Genomic DNA, 19,333 nt, shown 5'->3' with positions numbered 1-19,333 from the left:
TCTGAAAACATTCTTCCAGAGACTTCTATATTTCTGCTCCAGTCTGAATTGATTCTTTTCTAGATCTGCTGAGAACTATAGTCCCAAAGCTCTTTCTCTCTGTACTTCTGGGGTAGATCCACTGTTTACTGATCTCAGTTCTTCTTTCTTTCTTTCTTTCTTTTTTTTTTTTTTAAAGATTTTATTTATTTATTTGAAAGCGAGAGAGATAGCGAGAGAGGGAACAAAAGCAGGGGGAGTGGGAGAGGGAGAAGCAGGCTTTCCGCTGAGCAGGGAGCCCGATGCGGGGCTCAATCCCAGGACCCTGGGATCATTACCTGAGCTGAAGGCAGATACTTAACGACTGAGCCACCCAGGCGCCCCAGTTCTTCTTTCTTTCTTTCTTTCTTTTTTTTTTTTTCCCCATCACTTTATCTCAGGAAGGTTTCCAGAAGGCTAACTTTCAGAGTCTGTGTATGTCTGAAGACATATTTATTTTGCCCTGGTGCTTAACTGATATTTTGATTAACAGTGACAGTTTAGGCTCAAAATACTTTTCCCTCATTTGAAGGCATTTCTTCATTGTGCTTTACCATCTGGTGTTGTTGAAAAGAGATCTAACTAATGGACGCTGTCAGCCTGAATCTCCTTCTCTTTAAAATTGATCTGATTTTCTTTTCCTCTAGAAAGTTGTAAAATTCATGGGAATATGTCTGGGGCTGGATCTGTTATTCATTGCTTTATTTTATCTACCAGCATCCTCTTTTTTTTTTTTAAGATTTATTTATTTATTTGAGAGAGAGAGGGAGAGAGAGAGCACACAGGAGCGGAGGGGGAGGAGAAGCAGAGGGAGAGGGAGAATCTCAAGCAGACTCCCTGCTAAGTGGGAGCCTGATGTGGGGCTCGATCTCATGACCCTGAGATCACTACCTGAGCCAAAATCAAGAGTCGATCACTTAATCAACTGAGTGACTCAGGTGCCCCTCCACCAGGATCCTCTCATCTGCTTTTGTCTTCATTAAATTTATCACTGGCTCAAATTTTCTGATGGAGATCACACAGATCTCTTTGTTGTGATGGATTGAATTCTGTTTGCACTCTCTACTTTCATTTTAGGGGGATGCAGGCAGGGGAGGGAGGTAAATGTGTATGATCAGTCTGCCATGTAGAATTCTAGTTTCAGACATGTTGTTTGGATATTAAAGGAAAGGCGGACCCTTGAAGATGGAACTCGGGGGTCCTTGACTTACATTATGGGGAAACTGGCTCTCATAGGGGTCACTGGTGGCCTGAAGAAGTAACGTCAGGTGTCTTCCATGTGTTCTGCTCTTAAGCAAGCTATGACAGCACTTCTCTAGTGAAGAGAAATGATTGGGAATATTCCAATATCTTCTGGCTTGTTTCCATTCACCCATGTTTATTCAGAGTATCAAGTGAAGGATGGAAATAATAAGGTGGCTTACTGTAGGAACTTTTTTTTAAATTAAAGTCTAGTTGACAAAATGTTACGTTAGTTTCAGGTGTACAACTGTGATTGGACAGCTCTATATGTTGTGCTGTGCTCACCCCAAGGGTCGCCACCATCTGTCACCATGCAGTGTTATTACAATACCATTGACTAGATCCTATGCTGTGCCTTTCATCCCTGTGACTTATTCATTCCATAACTGGAAGCCTCTACCTCCCACTCTCCTTTGTCCATTTTGCCCATCTTCCCACCCCTCCCAACTCTGTTAACCATCAATTTGTTCTCTGTATTTATGGGTCTGTTTCTGCTTTTATTTGTTTGTTTAGTTGCTGTATGAGCTCTAAGTGTCCAATACTTCTGGAATATACCTGGTGCTGGTCAGTGGACATATCTTACAATTCTTATATTCTAGTGCACTTTGTCCTTGGCACATAAGATGCACCCTGAACCTGAAGATGATGTTACTATTCTGAATGATGAATCAACCCAGGATGCTTCTAGCCAGGCATCATGTAAGTGTGAGCCTTCTGAAGGAAAGGTGTAAATGCCCTGCTCCCTGGTAAGTCCCAGTTGTGATCAGGAGGAATCATAGATCTCTCCATCTCCTTTCAAAGTGGGAAGACTCCAGGGTCCTCCCTCATTCGACATGATATGAAAGCAGCAGAAATATCTAGGAGGAGACAGAAGCACGTGGACCTAAGACAGATCCATGGAATTATCACACCTGCGAGTTGGCCGCAGGGACCAACATGGACTAATGAAGAAAAGCAGAGAAAAAGAGCACATCTCAGCAGATGCCAGAGTGACTAAAAATGCCACCCTTGAGCCAGCTGCCTCCTGGAATATACCCCCAAAGGCTGATGATGGGGGGTAGTGATGGCAAAGCCTGGGATTGACTATGACTTAGTTTCCCCCACTGGTCTCCTCTGAGGGCAGGTCTGGCATGCTTGTGTCTCAGATAATCCTATCTGCTGGGCTCTTCTTTTGCTGGTCTCCAAAAACCTGGCTAATGAAGGCAAATGACTGCTGAGGACAGGGGGTCCCTCAAGCTAGAAGCCCCCTTGGGTGGCCACTTGGTGCACAGCGAGTGAGAAGTGGCCATTGCATACTCCAGTAGCCACATGGTCTGTGTCCCTACTAGCCTTCCAGATGAAGGCTGGGACTGTGATCCTCCCATTCGTCCTGAGCTTGTCTGCTCCTGTCCCACCCTGGCCCCAGGCTCAGCCTCTGCCCCTTGAAGGGGATGATTCATAGGGAGAATGCTCCTCCATCTTCTGCCTGCTCTCTGGCATGGGTCTACAGCCCACCCACGTAAGAGCAAATGGGAGCAGAGGCTGCAGAAGTCTTGGTCTCTCATATGCACCCCATCCCCATTAGATAGCATCTCCAACTACTGGGGTGTCTAAGCCTCATCCCACAAACCCGTGGCCAACCACTACCTCTGGCAGAATCGTGGATGGATCCGTTCCCATCTTTGAGACTTTATGGAGGGCTGTGTGTGTAGGTGATGGGCAATGGCCCTGTGGCCTTGACATCTCCAGGTGTCACCTGGAATTGATGTCCCATAGAAACACTGTTTCAGAGGTGGCAAAACTGGGGAGTCCTATCTGTCCTGTTTGTACCACAGCCCCACCTGGAAATGGACACAGAGAACTGAAACAGTGTTGTGCAATTTTCCAATAGTTACAGCTTTTTCCTAACTAGTTAAGATCCAATCAAACAGACCTAGTGTGCTTATAAACTTGGTATTATTTTTGTGTCACTATCGGAATCATCATGGAATTGTTTTCCTAGAGCCCCCGTAACAAATGAACACAAACTGGGTGGCTTACAACAACAGATATTTATTCCGTCCCAGCTCTAGAGGCCAGAAGTCCCAAATCAATCTGGGTTGGTTCCTTCTTGGGGGCTCAAGGGAGAGTCTGTTCCATGCCAATCTCTCAGCTTCCTGGTGATCGTTAGGAGTCCTTGGCATTTCCTGGCTTGTGGCGGCATAACTCCATTTCAGCCTCTGTGGTCACATGGCATTCTCCCTGTGTGTCTGTGTCCAAATTTCCCTCTTATAAGGACACCAGTCACTGGATTAGGGCCCATGTGAATCCAATATGGTCTCATCTTAACTTGTTTATATCTGCGAAGACTCTCTCCGAATAAGGTCACATTCACAGGTAGCAGAGGATAGGACTCAAACATATTTTGGGGGCAGGAGACACAATTTAATCAATAATTATCAAAGTAAAAGATAATTCAGATAGTGACATGTGATGAATCTTGTTATTCTTTAAACAACAGCGCTGAGAAATTTCCCTAGGTTTACCAATACTTTTTCAAATGCTGAAAGACAGGTTTATGAATACTTAGGTTCCTAAAAAATGGAAAAATAGATGCTCCCACTTCTCTTAAGCTCCTGATTAATGCATCCAAGTGGAGAAAGAGTGAAAAACACAGTAATCCTCTACAATAAGTGGCAAAAACAAATATAGAGAAATCATATTCTCATAAGTATGAAAAAAAATCAGTTTATCTTTTTAAAAAAGATAACCAAAGTTTTTCTTTTACTTCATCTTACTTTAGGGTGAAAAATTTCTTTGAAGGGAACATAATATTTGAGAATGAACTTTTACCTTCATAATTCATTAATTCCTTTCTTTTTTTAAACTGTAGAGTCCCCCCAAAGAGAAATTAACATTAAATCACGTAAGTGTTTCAATTTTACACTGTTTCATGCATATATTACACTCAGATAGAGAAGAACCTTTAATTCAACCCAGTCAAACATTTCTGCTTCATTTCTCACTTGCTTGTGGGTGAGAATGTGCTCAGCTGAATGTTTCCTGCTACACTTTCTTGCTGCCTTGAATGAAATGTGGGCACCACAGAGTGGGAACAAAGGCATGTTTGCAAGTGAGAGGAATCTAGCTATTGCATGAAGTTCCTTTGAATTAGTATCTTGTACCATGTTGGGGCTGGTGGGCTACAAAGGGAACATTTTAAGGAGGGGAAAAGCCATGCTTTTAATGAACATGCTAGGAAACTAGAGGAATCTCAGGCCTGTTTAGCTGAATCCCTTGTGAACATGCATATATAATAAGTGATTTCAACTGAAACCAGTTGGAGTTCCATGACATTATCCAGCCCTTGGAAAAAAGGCCAAGAGAGGGTTGGGATTAGGGGTAAGGCTAGTCTGTCCTTTCGGCGTCATACTGAGCCATCGTTCAACATATCCACTCAGAGATTATGGATTCATGTTGGGGAATGTACTTCTGCTTGCCTCACTATTATTGATTAAGGCTCAGAATGTTAACTTGTGGGTCTTGTTTGAGAGAGGCAAATAATTACCTTCAGGTGAAATAGATCACCAAGGTCTGGTTGCTCTGGTGCTCCTTAAACTGGTCTTGTACGTAGCACTTTTCACTTTTCTCTTCAGGGTCTTTTTGTATAGCTCCAAGTCTCCACACCCTCCCATACTCTTTGGACCAGCTTTACACTCTTACTGGTTCCCATATCCGTGAGTTAGTATCTCTTCAACCTCTATTTCTTCCCTTATTTTATTTTTGCAGGAAAGTAATTTTGAAAAACTTTTTTGAATGGATACTTTTGATACATGTTTGGACTTTTTATCTGTATCCTTATTTTGGCGGCAGAACATAAGAAGTTATCTGTCAAACTGCCAGTGGTGTATTTTCTTGTGCCAGGACCTTGTAGGTCCTGGGGGAGGAAGCCACAGATCAAATCCCCTCAACAGCTTTGCTCTCGAATGTGGGTAGAATCAAATAAAATGCCAGAATAAAGTACCTCATTTGTTTTCATCTTGTGCTTATTTGCAAATGAGATTCTGTAATGATAGCTCTTAAAAAACAGCTTTTGGGGGCGCCTGGGTGGTGCAGTTGGTTAAGCATCCCACTCTTGGCTTCAGCTCAGATCTTGATCTCAGGGTTGTGAGATGGAGCCCTCCCGCCCCTCGTGGGGCTCTGTGCAGTGGGGAGTCTACTTGGGATTCTCTCCCTCTCCCTCCGCCCCTCCCCACGCTCGTGCTCACTCTCATTCTCTCTCAAATAAATAAATAAATCTTTAAAAAGGTCGCTTTTGTATGGGGGGGAGATGAATGTTAATTTTAAATAGTTGAATCTTATTTCTAAGGTACTTGGGATGATCTGAACAGCTGTGAAAGAGGCATTTAAAACCAATTCCCAGCTGTTTAGTTTTATATTTGGATCGGGGGTGCTAAGTGAGGAAATGAGTATGGGGACAGGAGGTCCCAAGGCAAGGAAAATTCAACCCTAAGGAAAATTCAGGGGTGGTGGGTGCTAAATATCTAGATTTTGGCATGCAGAACTGCGATTAAATGACTCTCATGAGCTGCAGGAAGACCGATTTTTATTCTCGCTCACCGAGATGACTACACACCACCACCAACACGGCAGATGACTGTTGGTGCTCCCCTGGGTGAAGCAATCATCTCAACCTCCCATGCCCTGTGGGCTGAGTCATCTGCTACTCCACTTCCTGGCTGAGCTGGCTCCTGGCTTCGAACCTTCCCACTATCCAGCTGGGGCCCAATTTTTGTTTCAAAAATTACAGCTTAAATGTCTTCCCGGTGGGACCTGTCCCCACACTTATTACAAAAAAATTGCTGTTACATAAACCACTCTCCTCCTTGTTCTATTTCCTGTCCCCTTTTTGCTAAGTGCAATGACTTTGCTGGTTGAGTTTCTTTAGTTGTTGTTTTTAAGAGCCTCAGACTATTGGAAACCTCTCATCTTGCAAGTGAAGCAAGAATCTGGTGGGACTTCGGAAGGTAAAGAGTAGAATCGGTTCCCAATTTCACTGTAGAAAGGAGACAGGCCTGCTTAGTTGAGCAGTACGATGCAGGAATTTCTAATATTAACAAGGTATCTGGCAGCATATCTCCCACGGGTCCACATCTAAAGAGTGGGGTGAATTTCAAGATGAGGTGAGATATACCCTGAGTTAGATCTTGGCCTTTCAATTCTCTGTAGTTTCTCCTTTACCCCCAACTTACTGGAACGGAAATATAACTCTTTCATCCTCCAAATTCACCAATCTATCCCCAATTTCAAAAGTGTTGTTCTCCATAATCTGTGCCTATCCCCAATTGGCACTTTTTTTTTTTTTTTTAAGTAGGCTCCACACCTAGCATGGAGCCCAACGCTGGGCTTGAACTCATGACAGTAAGATCGAGACCTGAGCCGAGAGCAAGAGTAGGACCCTTAACTGACTGAGCCACCCAGGCCCTCCCTGCCTCCCCCGCCAATTGACAATTCTTATTACACTGATACCAGTGACTAATATAGAGGCTGTCTGCAAATGGCGATGTGTCTTCTGGAGGGCAGGCTATCTACATGCAGAGCTTCTCAAACTTATGCTTCTCAATGTTGGTACAAATCACCTGGGGACCTGTTTAAATGCAGGTTCTGATTCAGTAGGTCTGGGTGGGGCCTGAGATCCTGCATTTCTAACAAGCTCCCAGGTGATAATGCTCCTGCTGGTCCAGCAACCAGGCTTTGAGAACAGCTGCTCTAAGGCATACCTCCTATTTCAGGACAGCCGGCCTCACGAGCGAGGGCAAAGCAGACGGGGCACCTGCTCTGTACTATGGAAGGAACTATAATCTTTTTTGGCCAAGTCAGCCCCTTAGTAATCCCCTACCTGCTCTGCCCCATAACGCAACCACTAATTATATGTGGCTCTTTAACTGTAAATTTAAATTAAACATTTTATTCCTAGTTGCATGAGCCACCTCTCAAAGGCTCAACAGCTACATGTACCGACAGCTTACTCTATTGGACAGCAAAGATGTAGGGCATTTCTATCAGTCCAGAAAGTGCTACCTGACAATGCTGGTTTTTAAGAATTCCAAAAATCTTTCTAGTTAAACCTGCTAGTTTAAGGCCCACCCACTCTTTGAGCAGCAAAAACCTATGGAACACGCAACATTTCTTCTTGGATCTGCACAATATCACAAATGGTCTGATTATACTTCCGTGGGCTCTGGTTCTGAACCATGGACACATGTAGAAACACCTGGCAGCCCGACACAGGTAACCAGCTAAGCCGAATCAAAACTATGGAGGGGGAGGCGGGAGTGGGATGGGCACTGGGAGGCGGGAGTGGGATGGGCACTGGGAGTCTTAAATGCACCCCAGGTGATTCTAATGTGGGACCACGATGCGGAGTCCCTGCTTTAGGCCGGAGTTCGATACCATGACCTGCACTGACACGCAGAGTGAGGAGGGTTAGGAAATGTTTTCTGGGCTTGTCAAAATGCACGACTTTCCGCAGCAGGAGGGGTGGAGTGTAGGGGCTGCCTCCATCCCAGCAGCCAGCAGGCTCCTTGGTTACGTCTATGCACAGATTTTTTCAGTGCCTCCATTTTCCGGTGATGTCTCTGAGAAACAAGATTGAGGCTTTAAAAACTATTATTATTTTAAAAATCGGTTAAGCGACTGCCTTCAGCTCAGGTCGTGATCCTGGAGTCTCGGGATCGAGTCCCGCGTCGGGCTCCCTGCTCAGTGGGGAATCTGCTTCTCCCTCTGACCCTCCCCTCTCGCGTCCTCTCTCTCAAATAAATAAATAAAATCTTTAAAAAAAATTCTAATAGGTATTAAGCAACTGGGGCCTCTGCCCAGTGAAGTTGAGACAGTCAGGGACCTTGGGAACAAGCCCCAAGTAAAAAACCTTATGCACCTGCGGGGCTTTCTGTTGGCTGTTATTGTTAAACCGCTGAGCTTACAGAGCAGAAGCAGGATGCCGCCCCATATACAAGCTGAACCTAAACCAGAGGACTCCTCTCCAAAAAGCACGGATGGGTTTGCATGAGTTGCCTGCCAATATCGACCAATCAGGACGAGGCCCTCCCAACCAATCAGAACAATGTGGCGCTCCCCCTTCTTTCCCTCATTAGCATATTGTACCTGGTGTGGGAACCTGAGTAGGAATTTTCTCTATACGAGCAGGGCCTCCACTTTGTTTGGAGAGGCCAGCCTAACTGCTCTCTGCTGGCGCTGTGGAAAGCACGCGTGACATCAGCAGAGTATGTGTGGCTAGGTCTTCTGAATTGCATCAAGCTGGACCATCACAAACCCGTTTTACGATCCATGTCCAAAAAATGCCTGGAGATCTCCTTAACAAGCTGCTGATTTAATACTTACTAATATATTGTGCAGATTTTACCAATTATGACTATGATTTTTCTCTGGGAGGAGACTGCCAAAACTTAGTAAGCATTGAACCAAGCCCTGTCATTTTTCCCCAAGGAAAGCACACAGTGGGTGCAGAGATCCACTGCTACTCCCTCAATGTCAACCCCTCCAAGCCCTAATAAACATTTGTGACTCCTTGTGCTGCATCAAATCATGAACTTTAAGTGTGAGCAAAGATAAAAAGTAACTCTGACCTTCTGATGGTCAGGAGACCTACAAGAAAATGAATAACCTATAATCACAATGATTGCAATGTTCTCTCTATTCTACATATTGTAACCATTTAAAATAGTCTTTGTCCCCAGATTGACTTACATGTACAAGGGAAGTCAACTACATGAGGAGTTCTCCAACTTTGATGTATGTTAAATGGCCTCATTAAAGATGCCTGGCCTCTTTTCCAGGCCAGCAAACTAAGGTTGGGCACATTCCACCAGCCCTACTGGAAAGTTCTGACACATGTCATCTGCTCATCACTGCTTCCTGAAGCCCAGCAGTCCATGCGTCCTGTGGATCTCTTTGTTCCCCCAGATGGTAAATCCTTTGGAGTTTTTTTAGAGGTCTAGAACTCACACTACATTTGGGGCTTGGAAAGGATAAACGTATTTCCAGCCATTACCAGCAAAAAGTAGATATGTCACCTTTTCTTTGAAATGACTGTGTTTTTAGTCTCTGAAACCCTAAAAATTCTTCCTGAGCATGACAAGGGATGGGATTTTGTCAAAGAGTTTTGATTTTTCTAAGAGACGCTATCCAAATTATATACATTTTAAAAAATCCCAGCAACAGTAAAGACGGAATTCCAATTACAGGGGCACTGTAGCATCCAGAATAACTTGCAAACTCTTTTTATCTCAAAACTCACACCAGGCTTGCTGTCTTTACATAACATATATTTTAATTTCAAGAGGGAAATCATCTTTTCTCTGGTCTAAATTAATAGAATGTCTGCGTTGGCAGGGACTTCAGTGATCATGTGATCAGTCATTTGGGAGAAATTCAGATGCCCATATGACAGGACAGGACAGGACTTCTGCCCTGGGGTCCAGACCTTGCTGGCTCTGCTGAATTATGGCTTTCACAGGAAGAAGGATACTATTATGGCCACTATGTCATTATCTAGAGTTTGAAAGTTGGGTTAGAAATGTTCTCTGTTTTTAGACATGGGGATACAATATACAACGTAGGGACTATAGTTAATAATAGGTAACAACTTTTTATGGTGACAGATGGTAGCTAGATTTATTGTGGTGATCACTTTGTAATGATAATAAATGTTGAATCACTATGTTGTACACCCAAAACTAATATAATTTGTATGCCAACTACAGTTCAATTAAAAAAATGTTCCAGTTTTTATTCCACATATCACAGGACCTGTGATTGTGCAGGTAAACATAACCTATAGTTATGCTGTGACTTCCGCTTGCTGTTCTGAGGTCTTTGGATGGTACATGTCACACTGCTGCTCAGTTGGCAATGAGAAGCTCTGAGAGACGCACCTTTGGCTGCCTTCAAGCCATCAAAAGGGAGAAATCAGGCCAGAGAGCCCATGACGTGTAAAAAAATGCCAAGTGGGAACAGTCAGGACCGTGGACAGTAGTAAAGCTCAGGAGAAGAAAAAGGGACCAGGCAGTATTGGAGATGGGTCCTCACTGTTTTCCAGACCACTGAGTCACAACTGCTGACTCTCAGAAGTAAGAGTGACATATGACATCGATTTCCCTGATGACGTACTCACACTAAAAGGCTCTCTTGTTCCAGAATTCATATGTATAAAGTTTATATATGTATATATAAACTTTCTGTGTACCCAGTCAACCCATGTCAAAACACTAAAGGGACATAATTTCTTTCTGAAACAAACACTAAAATGTAGTTTAAAATTTGGATTTCTATTAGATCCCTTTTGAGAATAATGTTTACAATTCTGTTACCATGTTCATCCAAAGCCCATTGAAACCCAATGCCTTCAACTCCAATGGATTGGTTTGCTTCATTTATAACAGATTTGCTTCATTTATAATAGATGAGTGAATTTCTTGGCATGGATCTCCTTTATATACTCAAACTTGTTTTTCCTCCTAAGGCATGTTGTGATTTAATATTCAGGTGGTAGATGAAATCCTGGCTCGAAGTCTAAAGGGCTGCCTCCATGACAGAGGGGTCTTTGCATTCAGGAAACAGGGAACTTCGCATTTGGTTGTAACATGACCCGTGTGTGGGTCTCACATTAGCACTGCTACCCTGGGAGCATGTTTCATGATTGGTGATGCCCCCTGTAGGGACAGAGGCTGACTGTGGCTGCATAGTGCACAGGGAGATTTAGGGAGTGATGTAGAACATCTCCTTGCTTTGGGGCACAATGCCCTTACTGCTGCCATAGGCTAAGCATAAAATATTTTATTTCTGGAAAGGAAGACTTTCCCCTCCTCCTTGCCTCCCCTCCCGACTATGCATACCAATATCTAAACCCGCTTCCTGACTCTGAGCAAAACTTTTAGTGGATAGAAAAATGTGGCTTTGACCATGTCATTTTAGAGCACAGGGTGTTCCCTGAGGTTCTTGTAGAAAAGCCAAAAGCCCATGTCTGAGTTAAGGTCTGGCCATAGGCACAAACCAAGCCCATGCCTGTCCCTCACCTGTCCCTCACCTGGGAGTCACAATCATTTCCCACGTGGACACTGACTGGGGCCACAGCCTGCATATGGAGGTTTCTGCACGCCGGGCAGGAGGTGTGTGGCTGACCACCGTTCTACTTTGGTTTCTTAGGCAAGAGTGTAAAGTGGGTATGCGTGATTGTTTGAAGCATTTGGGGCCTTGAAGGCCAACTCTGGTGTAAACCTTTTCTTTCTTTTCTGAGCCATGACATCTTTCTTGGATAGATTTGCATCAAAATAACCTTTTTAGATTAGAAAGTTAGCTGTACGTGGTTGTAATGTGTGAATGAGAGTTCATGGGCAGGAAATTTCTCCTGTATTCACTAGTTTCTCTTGTTGGAGTTTTTTTTTTTTTAAGATTTCATTTATTTGAGAGAGAGAGAGTGAGTATGCATGCATGCACATGCGTGCATGCTCAAGTGGGGGGAGGGGCAGAGGGAGAGGGAGACTCAGACTTCCTGCTGAGCAGGGAGCCCCATGGGGATCTTGATCCCAGGACCCAGGGATCATGACCTGAGCTGAAGGCAGACACCTAACCGACTTAGCCACCCAGGTGCTGAGCCACCCAGGTGCCCCTCTCTTGTTGGAGTTTATAACTAAACCTTTTTCACCTTGAATGAATTAGTGGTTGTCTATGCCCATCTCTACTGAGCTAATAACTCCACCCAGAATCTTGGCTTTCTCTCATCTCATCTTAAATCATTAACTTTGGTTTGGTTTTAGTTTAAAAGTTGTTTTTGGTAGGAAGCAAACATGCTGCAGGATAATAGGGAATGTAGATTATGGAGTTGCCCAAATTTCTTTTCTTACCTTCAGCCATTTGTAGATCTCAGTGGAAATAGAAAGAAAAAAGAATTTTGAAAGACATAGTACACGTGTGTGTGTGTGTGTGTGTGTGTGTGTGTGTGTGTTTTGCATAAGCTGTATACCAGTAATATGGGTAGAGGCTGGTATAGGCTTTCTGGACAAAGGTCATTATTTACACCAGTGGTTCTCAAAGTGGGACGCAGACCCAACAGTGATAGCATCTGGGGGTTGGTGAGAAATGCAAATTCTTTGACCTACTGAACTGGAAATCTATATTTGATTAAGTCTCCAGGTAGTTCCGATTGGCGCTTAAATTTGGGAAGCTTGGATTTTAGACCATGAATGAATGTAGGTAAATGCGTTTTTTCACACATAAAGTTGAATAGAGTATTTGACTTTTAAGCAACTGGACGGAATAATTCAACCTGACATGACAATAAATTTTTAGAGATTCTGGAACTGGTTGTTTGGACCTGTAAAAGTCAGCAAAACAAATTCTCCTAAAACTACAGCAGTGGTCATTTTGGTTCAAACCCACTGGTGGTTATAGAACTGATGATGGACAGAGCATCTGAATGTATCATCCTGCATCAAGCATGGGAGAGAGATGATACATATGATTTATGTATCAAAAAGAAGGGTACAAAAGTGAGTAGAGCACATCTTTACTTCTGCAAGAATTTAAAAGTATTAGCTTTTTGCTGAAAGCACCTTTGCGCACAGGTGCATCTCTTTTCAGCAATGGCCTGTGGGCATGGCTCAGAATCCCTCAAAACAACTGCTGGGATCCTGAAATTCCTTGCCACACTTTATTCCAGGTTTTGTATACAGTTTTCTGGAATCAGTTACTAGATGAATTGTCTCAATAAACCAGAAGATGTGGGCGCCTGGGTGGCTCAGTTGGTTGGGCGACTGCCTTCGGCTCAGGTCATGGTCCTGGAGTCCCGGGATCGAGTCCCGCATCGGGCTCCCTGCTCGGCGGGGAGCCTGCTTCTCCCTCTGACCCTCCCCCCTCTCGTGTGCTCTCTGTCTCTCTCATTCTCTCTGTCTCAAATAAATAAATAAAAAAAAATCTTTAAAAAAAAAAAAAACCAGAAGACGTGATATCTTCAAATTAAGTTTTTGATAAACAGGTTAAGTTTGAAGTCTTGAAAGGAAGAATTGTAATGTATGTATATATGCATACATTTATGTAAGTTTATGTTAGCAGGAAAACCCTGAAGTGGCATATATGCCAATGTTGTCTTAAATCTTCCCTTCCCTCCTACCTGTTGCAAAAGCAAAGACCAAAACCAAAATGAGTAGTAACTACAACTATTCACTACACTTAAAATCTCTACAACTTAGTAAGAGTGTTTGCCAAATTGAAGCTCAGTAAAAAATTAATGGGACTACTGGCCACAATTTATTAAGGAAATAAATGTTCTGAGTGCAACAGGAAGCCATCTGAGAGCTTTTGGTGGAGTTTTATTGCTCTGCACTGGGTTTTGAAACTAAGCATAAAGCGCAATGTGAATCAATTCTGGGGCATCACATCATTTATCTTACCCATGTTGCTAATCCTCTACTTGTCCATGGCTTCAGTGCCTGACTTTTTCAGCATCTCTAAGTGCTCCACATCTCTGGAGGATGATGCAATGGACACATGGCTTTTTATTTATCAGAGAAACGTTGGCTGAACTCACCCAATTCCTCCTGAAGTTGTATCATAACAGACAGCTGGATATATGGAAAGTTTTCAAAGATCCATTGGATTGTTTTCATAGAGAATTTTGATGTCAGATAGATGGTGTGTGTGTGTGTGTGTGTGTTGAGCAGCCATTGCAGAAAATATAAAAATAAATGAGACTCAGTAATTAGTATGAGCCCACACAAAATTCAACATGGAAATGTCCCATCTACTTCAAAATAGCTGATCAAAATGGGTCAGAATAATTGGATAATTAGCCTGTTAATGGGACAATCATCCAAATTTGGAAAGGTAAAAATAAATAAATCTTAGAAGGAGCATCATTAACACCAATTTCCCACTTCCAGTTTCTCCCAACAATCTGAATATTTTCATGACCAATTAGGTAAAGCTCTAAGGCTATGTTTTATTACATTTTATTGCAAGTTGGATGTTATTCCTATTTTATATACCACAATTCAAAACCATTTGGACCTTAGAATATTATCAACCCTTTCTCCCCATTTTTAAACATTTAGGCTTTTCTTTGAAGCCTGTGTGCCTAAAGTGACATAAAGAATCTCAAATCTCTAGCATTCGAATTCATGACTGTAAACTATAAGCATCAGTAGCAGTAGACTTAGGAAAACATAATCACCCACCTACCCTCCAGCCAGCTCCTTTTGGAAGTAGATATAAAACATGTACCTACAAAAGGGCACTACCCCTAAAAAGGTAGGGCCAGTACTTTCCTTCAGAAGGGAGACAGAAGCCTTTTGGAAACTTCCCCATGTCTTGGCCTCTCAGGGCATCCAAAGCCACCTAACAGGTATGTGTGCTGGCAGGGGTCCTAGGAGGCCAGGACATGGTTGGGAATGTATTTTCCAGAAAAAGAGGACTTTCTGGCCGTTCCTCCTTGGGGGTCAACTAGGATGTGCTGAGGAAGAAGTGCAAACTCCAGCATCCGTCTTCCCTTGCCCCCTTATACACAAGATCACAGCCTGGGGAGTTCACCAGCACACTCCAGAAAATTGCTGAGAGGTGTGACTCTGGTATTACTGTCAGGTATGGCCTATTGAATCAAAATTCTTCCCTTACATCCATTCTAACCCCTTCCAAATAAATCCCAGAACAGTGGGAGCAGTGAAAATAGCAACATCAGCTATCTTGTATCATTGGAGAGCAGCTCATTTAGAACCACATTCTCAGTCGATAACTCAAGACACAATCGTGCATGGCAGGGATCTGAGCAGAAATAGGCCAAGTGCTCATTTCATATGCGAAACCTTCCCAGTTCCTAGGTTGGCAATCATTATGCATGGGAACTTTACCTTATCCCATGATTCTGTCTTTGAGAAATTTAGCATGGAACTACAGTTTCTAAAGATATCATAGAAAGCATGCTTGAAAGAAAAAAAAACAATCAAGCTTCAGATCAAATGTTTTGCCTAAGACTAAAAGCTAATGAAGACCAATATAAAAAGTACCAATCAGAATAATGAAAATACCCTGTCCATGTCCAGCATATATTTATAAAATGCACAAATAGAGTGGTAAAGCATTTTTAGATGTCAACATCTTTTCCCTCCAACCTGGGAAAAACATATTATATATATAACTTTTTTTTAAGTAGTCTCCACACCCAGGGTGGAGCCCAACGTAGGTCTTGAACTCACAACCCTGAGATCAAGACCTGAGGCTGAGATCAAGAGTCAGGCACTTAACCGATTGAACCATCCAGGCACCCCTAGGGGAATACATTTTTTTACATAGTTAAATAGAAGTTGGTGCTGTGACTTACTGGCAATTTTTCTTCTGATTCCTATAAATGAATTCTGTTGCTTCAGGTGGAAACCTGGCTTGTTCACTAACCTTGGTCTACTTTTAGATCTGGGTAATTATTTCTTGGGAGTCGCTCAGGGTAAGAACGTGGCTTATTACAAGGATGTGTTAGTCTCTCTTTTCCGGAGTTAGCTTCAGGGAAGTCTGAATTTTCACATTTGAAAAGTAGTCAGATCAGACAGGATAAAGAACTTGAACGTTGCTGAACATTATCAGTAGTGCTGGAATCTCTTCCTCTCACTCCAGCTGAAAGAATTCCTAAGAGAGCATTGCATGGACTCTACAGGATGACAGATACAAAGTCCCTGTGAGATTTAGAGGAGACCCATGATTTGTGACTTCACACTTGCAATCCACCAGACATTTGCCAGCCTTCCAGGTGAGGCCACCCAGAAAGAGTAGAAGCACGAATACCTGGCCACTTCCTTCCATGCATACAGGTCAGTGCGGTTAAAACAGGCAACACTCTAGGAGAGGAAGTAAAGCGCGATGCTCAAGGAAGGATACAGAACAGAGAAGTTTATTTTACACTATCCGTCCAAGAAAACAATCTCCATAAACCAGTGCAAAATGTGCAACAGAATCAATACGTGTGTCTTAGCTCTGAGAGCCCAAATTGGTGATTTCCTCTCCCGTTCCTCCTTCGGGCAGGTGCCCCATCGGCTAACGCTGGCCTCGGTTTGCACCATTGACAGAAACATTCAACCCATTTGTAGCAGGTTATTTTTACAATTCATACCAGAATGTGTACAAGGGACGGGGGGAAAACCATACTGAATGAATGATAAGTGATCAGTGCTTAAAGTAAATACAGGGGGCAGCAGGGGCAAGAATCCACAGTTTCAATAAATACAAGTGTAACAAGCATGGGTGGGTCTCAACTCGGTGGAATTAGTCTGCATAATAATTCAGCATCATACAAAATCTAGCAGGGCTGTTGAGCAGTGATTGGCAACAATGTTCACAATAACTTATGCCCTTGAGCGAGTCTTGCATTGAACACATTCTGTGGTTCCAAAGGTGTCAGTCAGTTCTCTGTTTTCTCCTTCCCTGGCCATCCTCCAGGATGGGAGGGGCGGAGCTGGGGCAGCTTGGTGGAGGCGTCCCATGAGGAAGGATGCTGGCCCAAGAGCCAGCTGTCAGGGTCCAGTGTACTCAATACCGAGTGGCAAATCGGGACTTTAGTGACGACGTCTGTGCAAAGTGTGCTTCTCTCCATTTTCCAAGAAACCAGTGTCTGTAACTCCTGCACGAAAAGCAGTGGTGGCCTCTGGGTCACTCCCTGTCACCCCAAATACCAAGCGACGAGCGCGCATCTCAGGGACTCACGGGCTGGGAAGCTTCTGGTGCTGACTGCCTGGCACCCCACGGATGGGGAGTGTAACCAGGGCCCCTCATCCAAGGCCTCGGGCAGGCTAGAACTATTGCTTGAGAGACTAGAAGGAACCTAGTGAGAAAAAGATGATCCTAATGGCTATGTGGGAAGCTATCTTCTTCCTTGAAAGCCTCGTGCCCTCTAGGTAACGCCTACAGGACTTCCGGGAGGCGTCCACGGATATGAAACGTCACGCATGTGTTCCCGGTGGCCCCGCCCACGTGTTCCTCTACTAAGTGCCAAATCCATGCATATTCTACCATGCCTGGGATATGATCCCAGAACACATGGCAGGGACAACCTGTGGATCGTCTGCTAATCCAGAGCCCAGTGAAAGAAGATTTAAGAGAAGCTCTCCGTCTCTGGAAGAAAAGGAAGAAAAGGGGGAAGCCCCCCCCAAGTAAAACAACCTCCCCAAACCCAGTCACCTAGGCATTACCTCAAAACATAATGAAATCCCAAACACTCCCTAGCATCGATATACCCTCTTCTCCTCTCTATTCCTTTGACAGTCTCAGGTCATAAATTAGGTTTGTCTTCCATCCAATAACTTAAAAAAGGAGGAGGGATTGTAATAAGTTTTGCCTGGCTTGGGCCAGTTAGCAGCCAGTTTTTTTTTGTTGTTGTTTTTTTTTTGTTTGTTTTTTTCCTAGAATCTCAGTCACTGTTCAAAAATGGAGCTTGAAAATTCACGCGGATGTCAGAGTCTTCACACGGAGGAGACAGGAAGGGGTGGGTGGGAGGAAACCAGGGAGGAGGAGGGAGAGCAGGGAGGGGAGGGGACAGCCTGGGCCACCGAGGCAGGAGCGGAGGCCTGTGACCAGCGCGGGAGAGCCGGAGGCCCCAGCCCCGGGTGGGGCCCGCGTGACTCGGGGTGCGGCTGGATCTTGTATTGCACAGAAAAGGAGGCCCAAGGCTCGGCGGGCGGCCGGCCGGGTCAGTGGTCCCCGCACATGGGCAAGTTCACAAACGTGAACACGTTGAACTCCGTCATGATGGAGAAGCACAGGAATACGCCGTACAGGAAAAGGCATCCGCACCCGAGCTTCTTGTCCAGCTGCCACTTGTTCAAGTGAACGCCAAACACCTGCAACACACACAGCGGGGTCAGAGGGTGCGGGAAGAGGAAGCACGGCGGGGGGGGGGGTGCTTTGCGGGGGGCTGGGGGAGGGGCCGCCAATGCCTCGCAGGGCACCGAGTGTCTCTGAGCCTCTCAGGCCCATCGCTCACGTTTTGGAAACTCAGAACACTGAAATCAAGAAGAAGGGAATTCAGAACTTTAAAATAACTTTAAAAAGTCATAATGATGGGACCAATCGACTCAGGTACCGCGGTCACCACACTTGCCCCTGGACTCCAACGCAGCACTGCTCTGTGCCCGAATCACCTGTTCTGACTCTTCACCCTTTTGTCCCCAAGCAGCCCCTGGCTCTTCCTGAGGATGCATCTCTTCCATTCCCATGCCTGGAGGCAAGGGAGTTGTACCCCTTGCTCCTCACCGCTGCTTCCCCCAAAACACCCAGCTTGGAATCTAAAGCCTTCCAACAGTCACACTCCATCCCACCTGGCTACAGTCCACACTGCAAACCCGGCCTCTCCCACTCCCCCTTCCCCAGATCCCAGAGTCCCACTCACTGCCACTCCTATCTACAGCACCCAGACGCCCTTCCCTGCGATTTCACCATCCATGGAGAGGATCTTCCCAACACCTGTCCTCCACCCCATTCCCACCCTGCACCTGCACTGCACCCACTAGTCTCATGTGGCTGCCCAAATTTGAACGTAAGTCAAATAATATTAAAAACTGAGTTGCTCAGTTGTACTAGCCACATGTCACGTGCTCCATATCCACACATGGCCAGTGGCTGCTGTCAGGGCAGGTACAGGTGCAGGCCACCAGACAAGTTCTGCTGGACAGCCACGCAGCCGAGAGCCGGCGATGAGCAAGAACAGAAACGACTCTATGCTCTCACTGTCCTTCATCCCGCTCTCTGACTGCCATCTCCTCTTTCTGTCTTTGTCCATCTGGTACCCTCCCTCCCACAACTCTGCAGACCTTCAGGACCCAGAATTCACAGCTTTCACCACCATTCCGCTGCATGCCACCCCCTGGACCCACCCCTGTCCCATCTTACCCTGCCAAAATCCCACCAGCAATCACTAGAACCACCCCTGGCATCCACCACATTCACTGGCCTCTCTGGCGCTCCCATGGCAGAGCCACAGCCTTGGGTTCAAGCCCAGCTTCCAGGGACTCCACATTGCTTCCGTGCTGCTGACCCAGGCTGGAGGGAAATGCCTGGCCAGGCC

The 19,333-nt window shown here is 44.8% G+C and overlaps 1 protein-coding gene across 1 annotated transcript in view; it reads right to left on the bottom strand.

Moving 5' to 3' along the window:
* Positions 1 to 16,152: 16,152 nt before the first annotated feature.
* LOC102748142 (sodium/potassium/calcium exchanger 3) overlaps positions 16,153 to 19,333 on the bottom strand; it is a 124,590-nt gene continuing 121,409 nt past the window's right edge. The window contains exon 14 of the mRNA XM_081831983.1: positions 16,153 to 18,110. Coding sequence (XP_081688109.1) covers positions 17,961 to 18,110 — 150 coding nt within the window. The 3' untranslated portion in view covers positions 16,153 to 17,960. The remainder of the gene's footprint in view (positions 18,111 to 19,333) is intronic.

The sequence above is a fragment of the Leptonychotes weddellii genome, chromosome 10 (genome assembly GCF_054177405.1).
Source record: "Leptonychotes weddellii isolate Sample4059 chromosome 10, ASM5417740v2, whole genome shotgun sequence".
Lineage (NCBI taxonomy): Eukaryota > Metazoa > Chordata > Mammalia > Carnivora > Phocidae > Leptonychotes > Leptonychotes weddellii.
The sequence above is the reverse complement of the archived record's forward strand: the minus strand, read 5'-3'. Positions and strand labels throughout refer to the sequence as shown.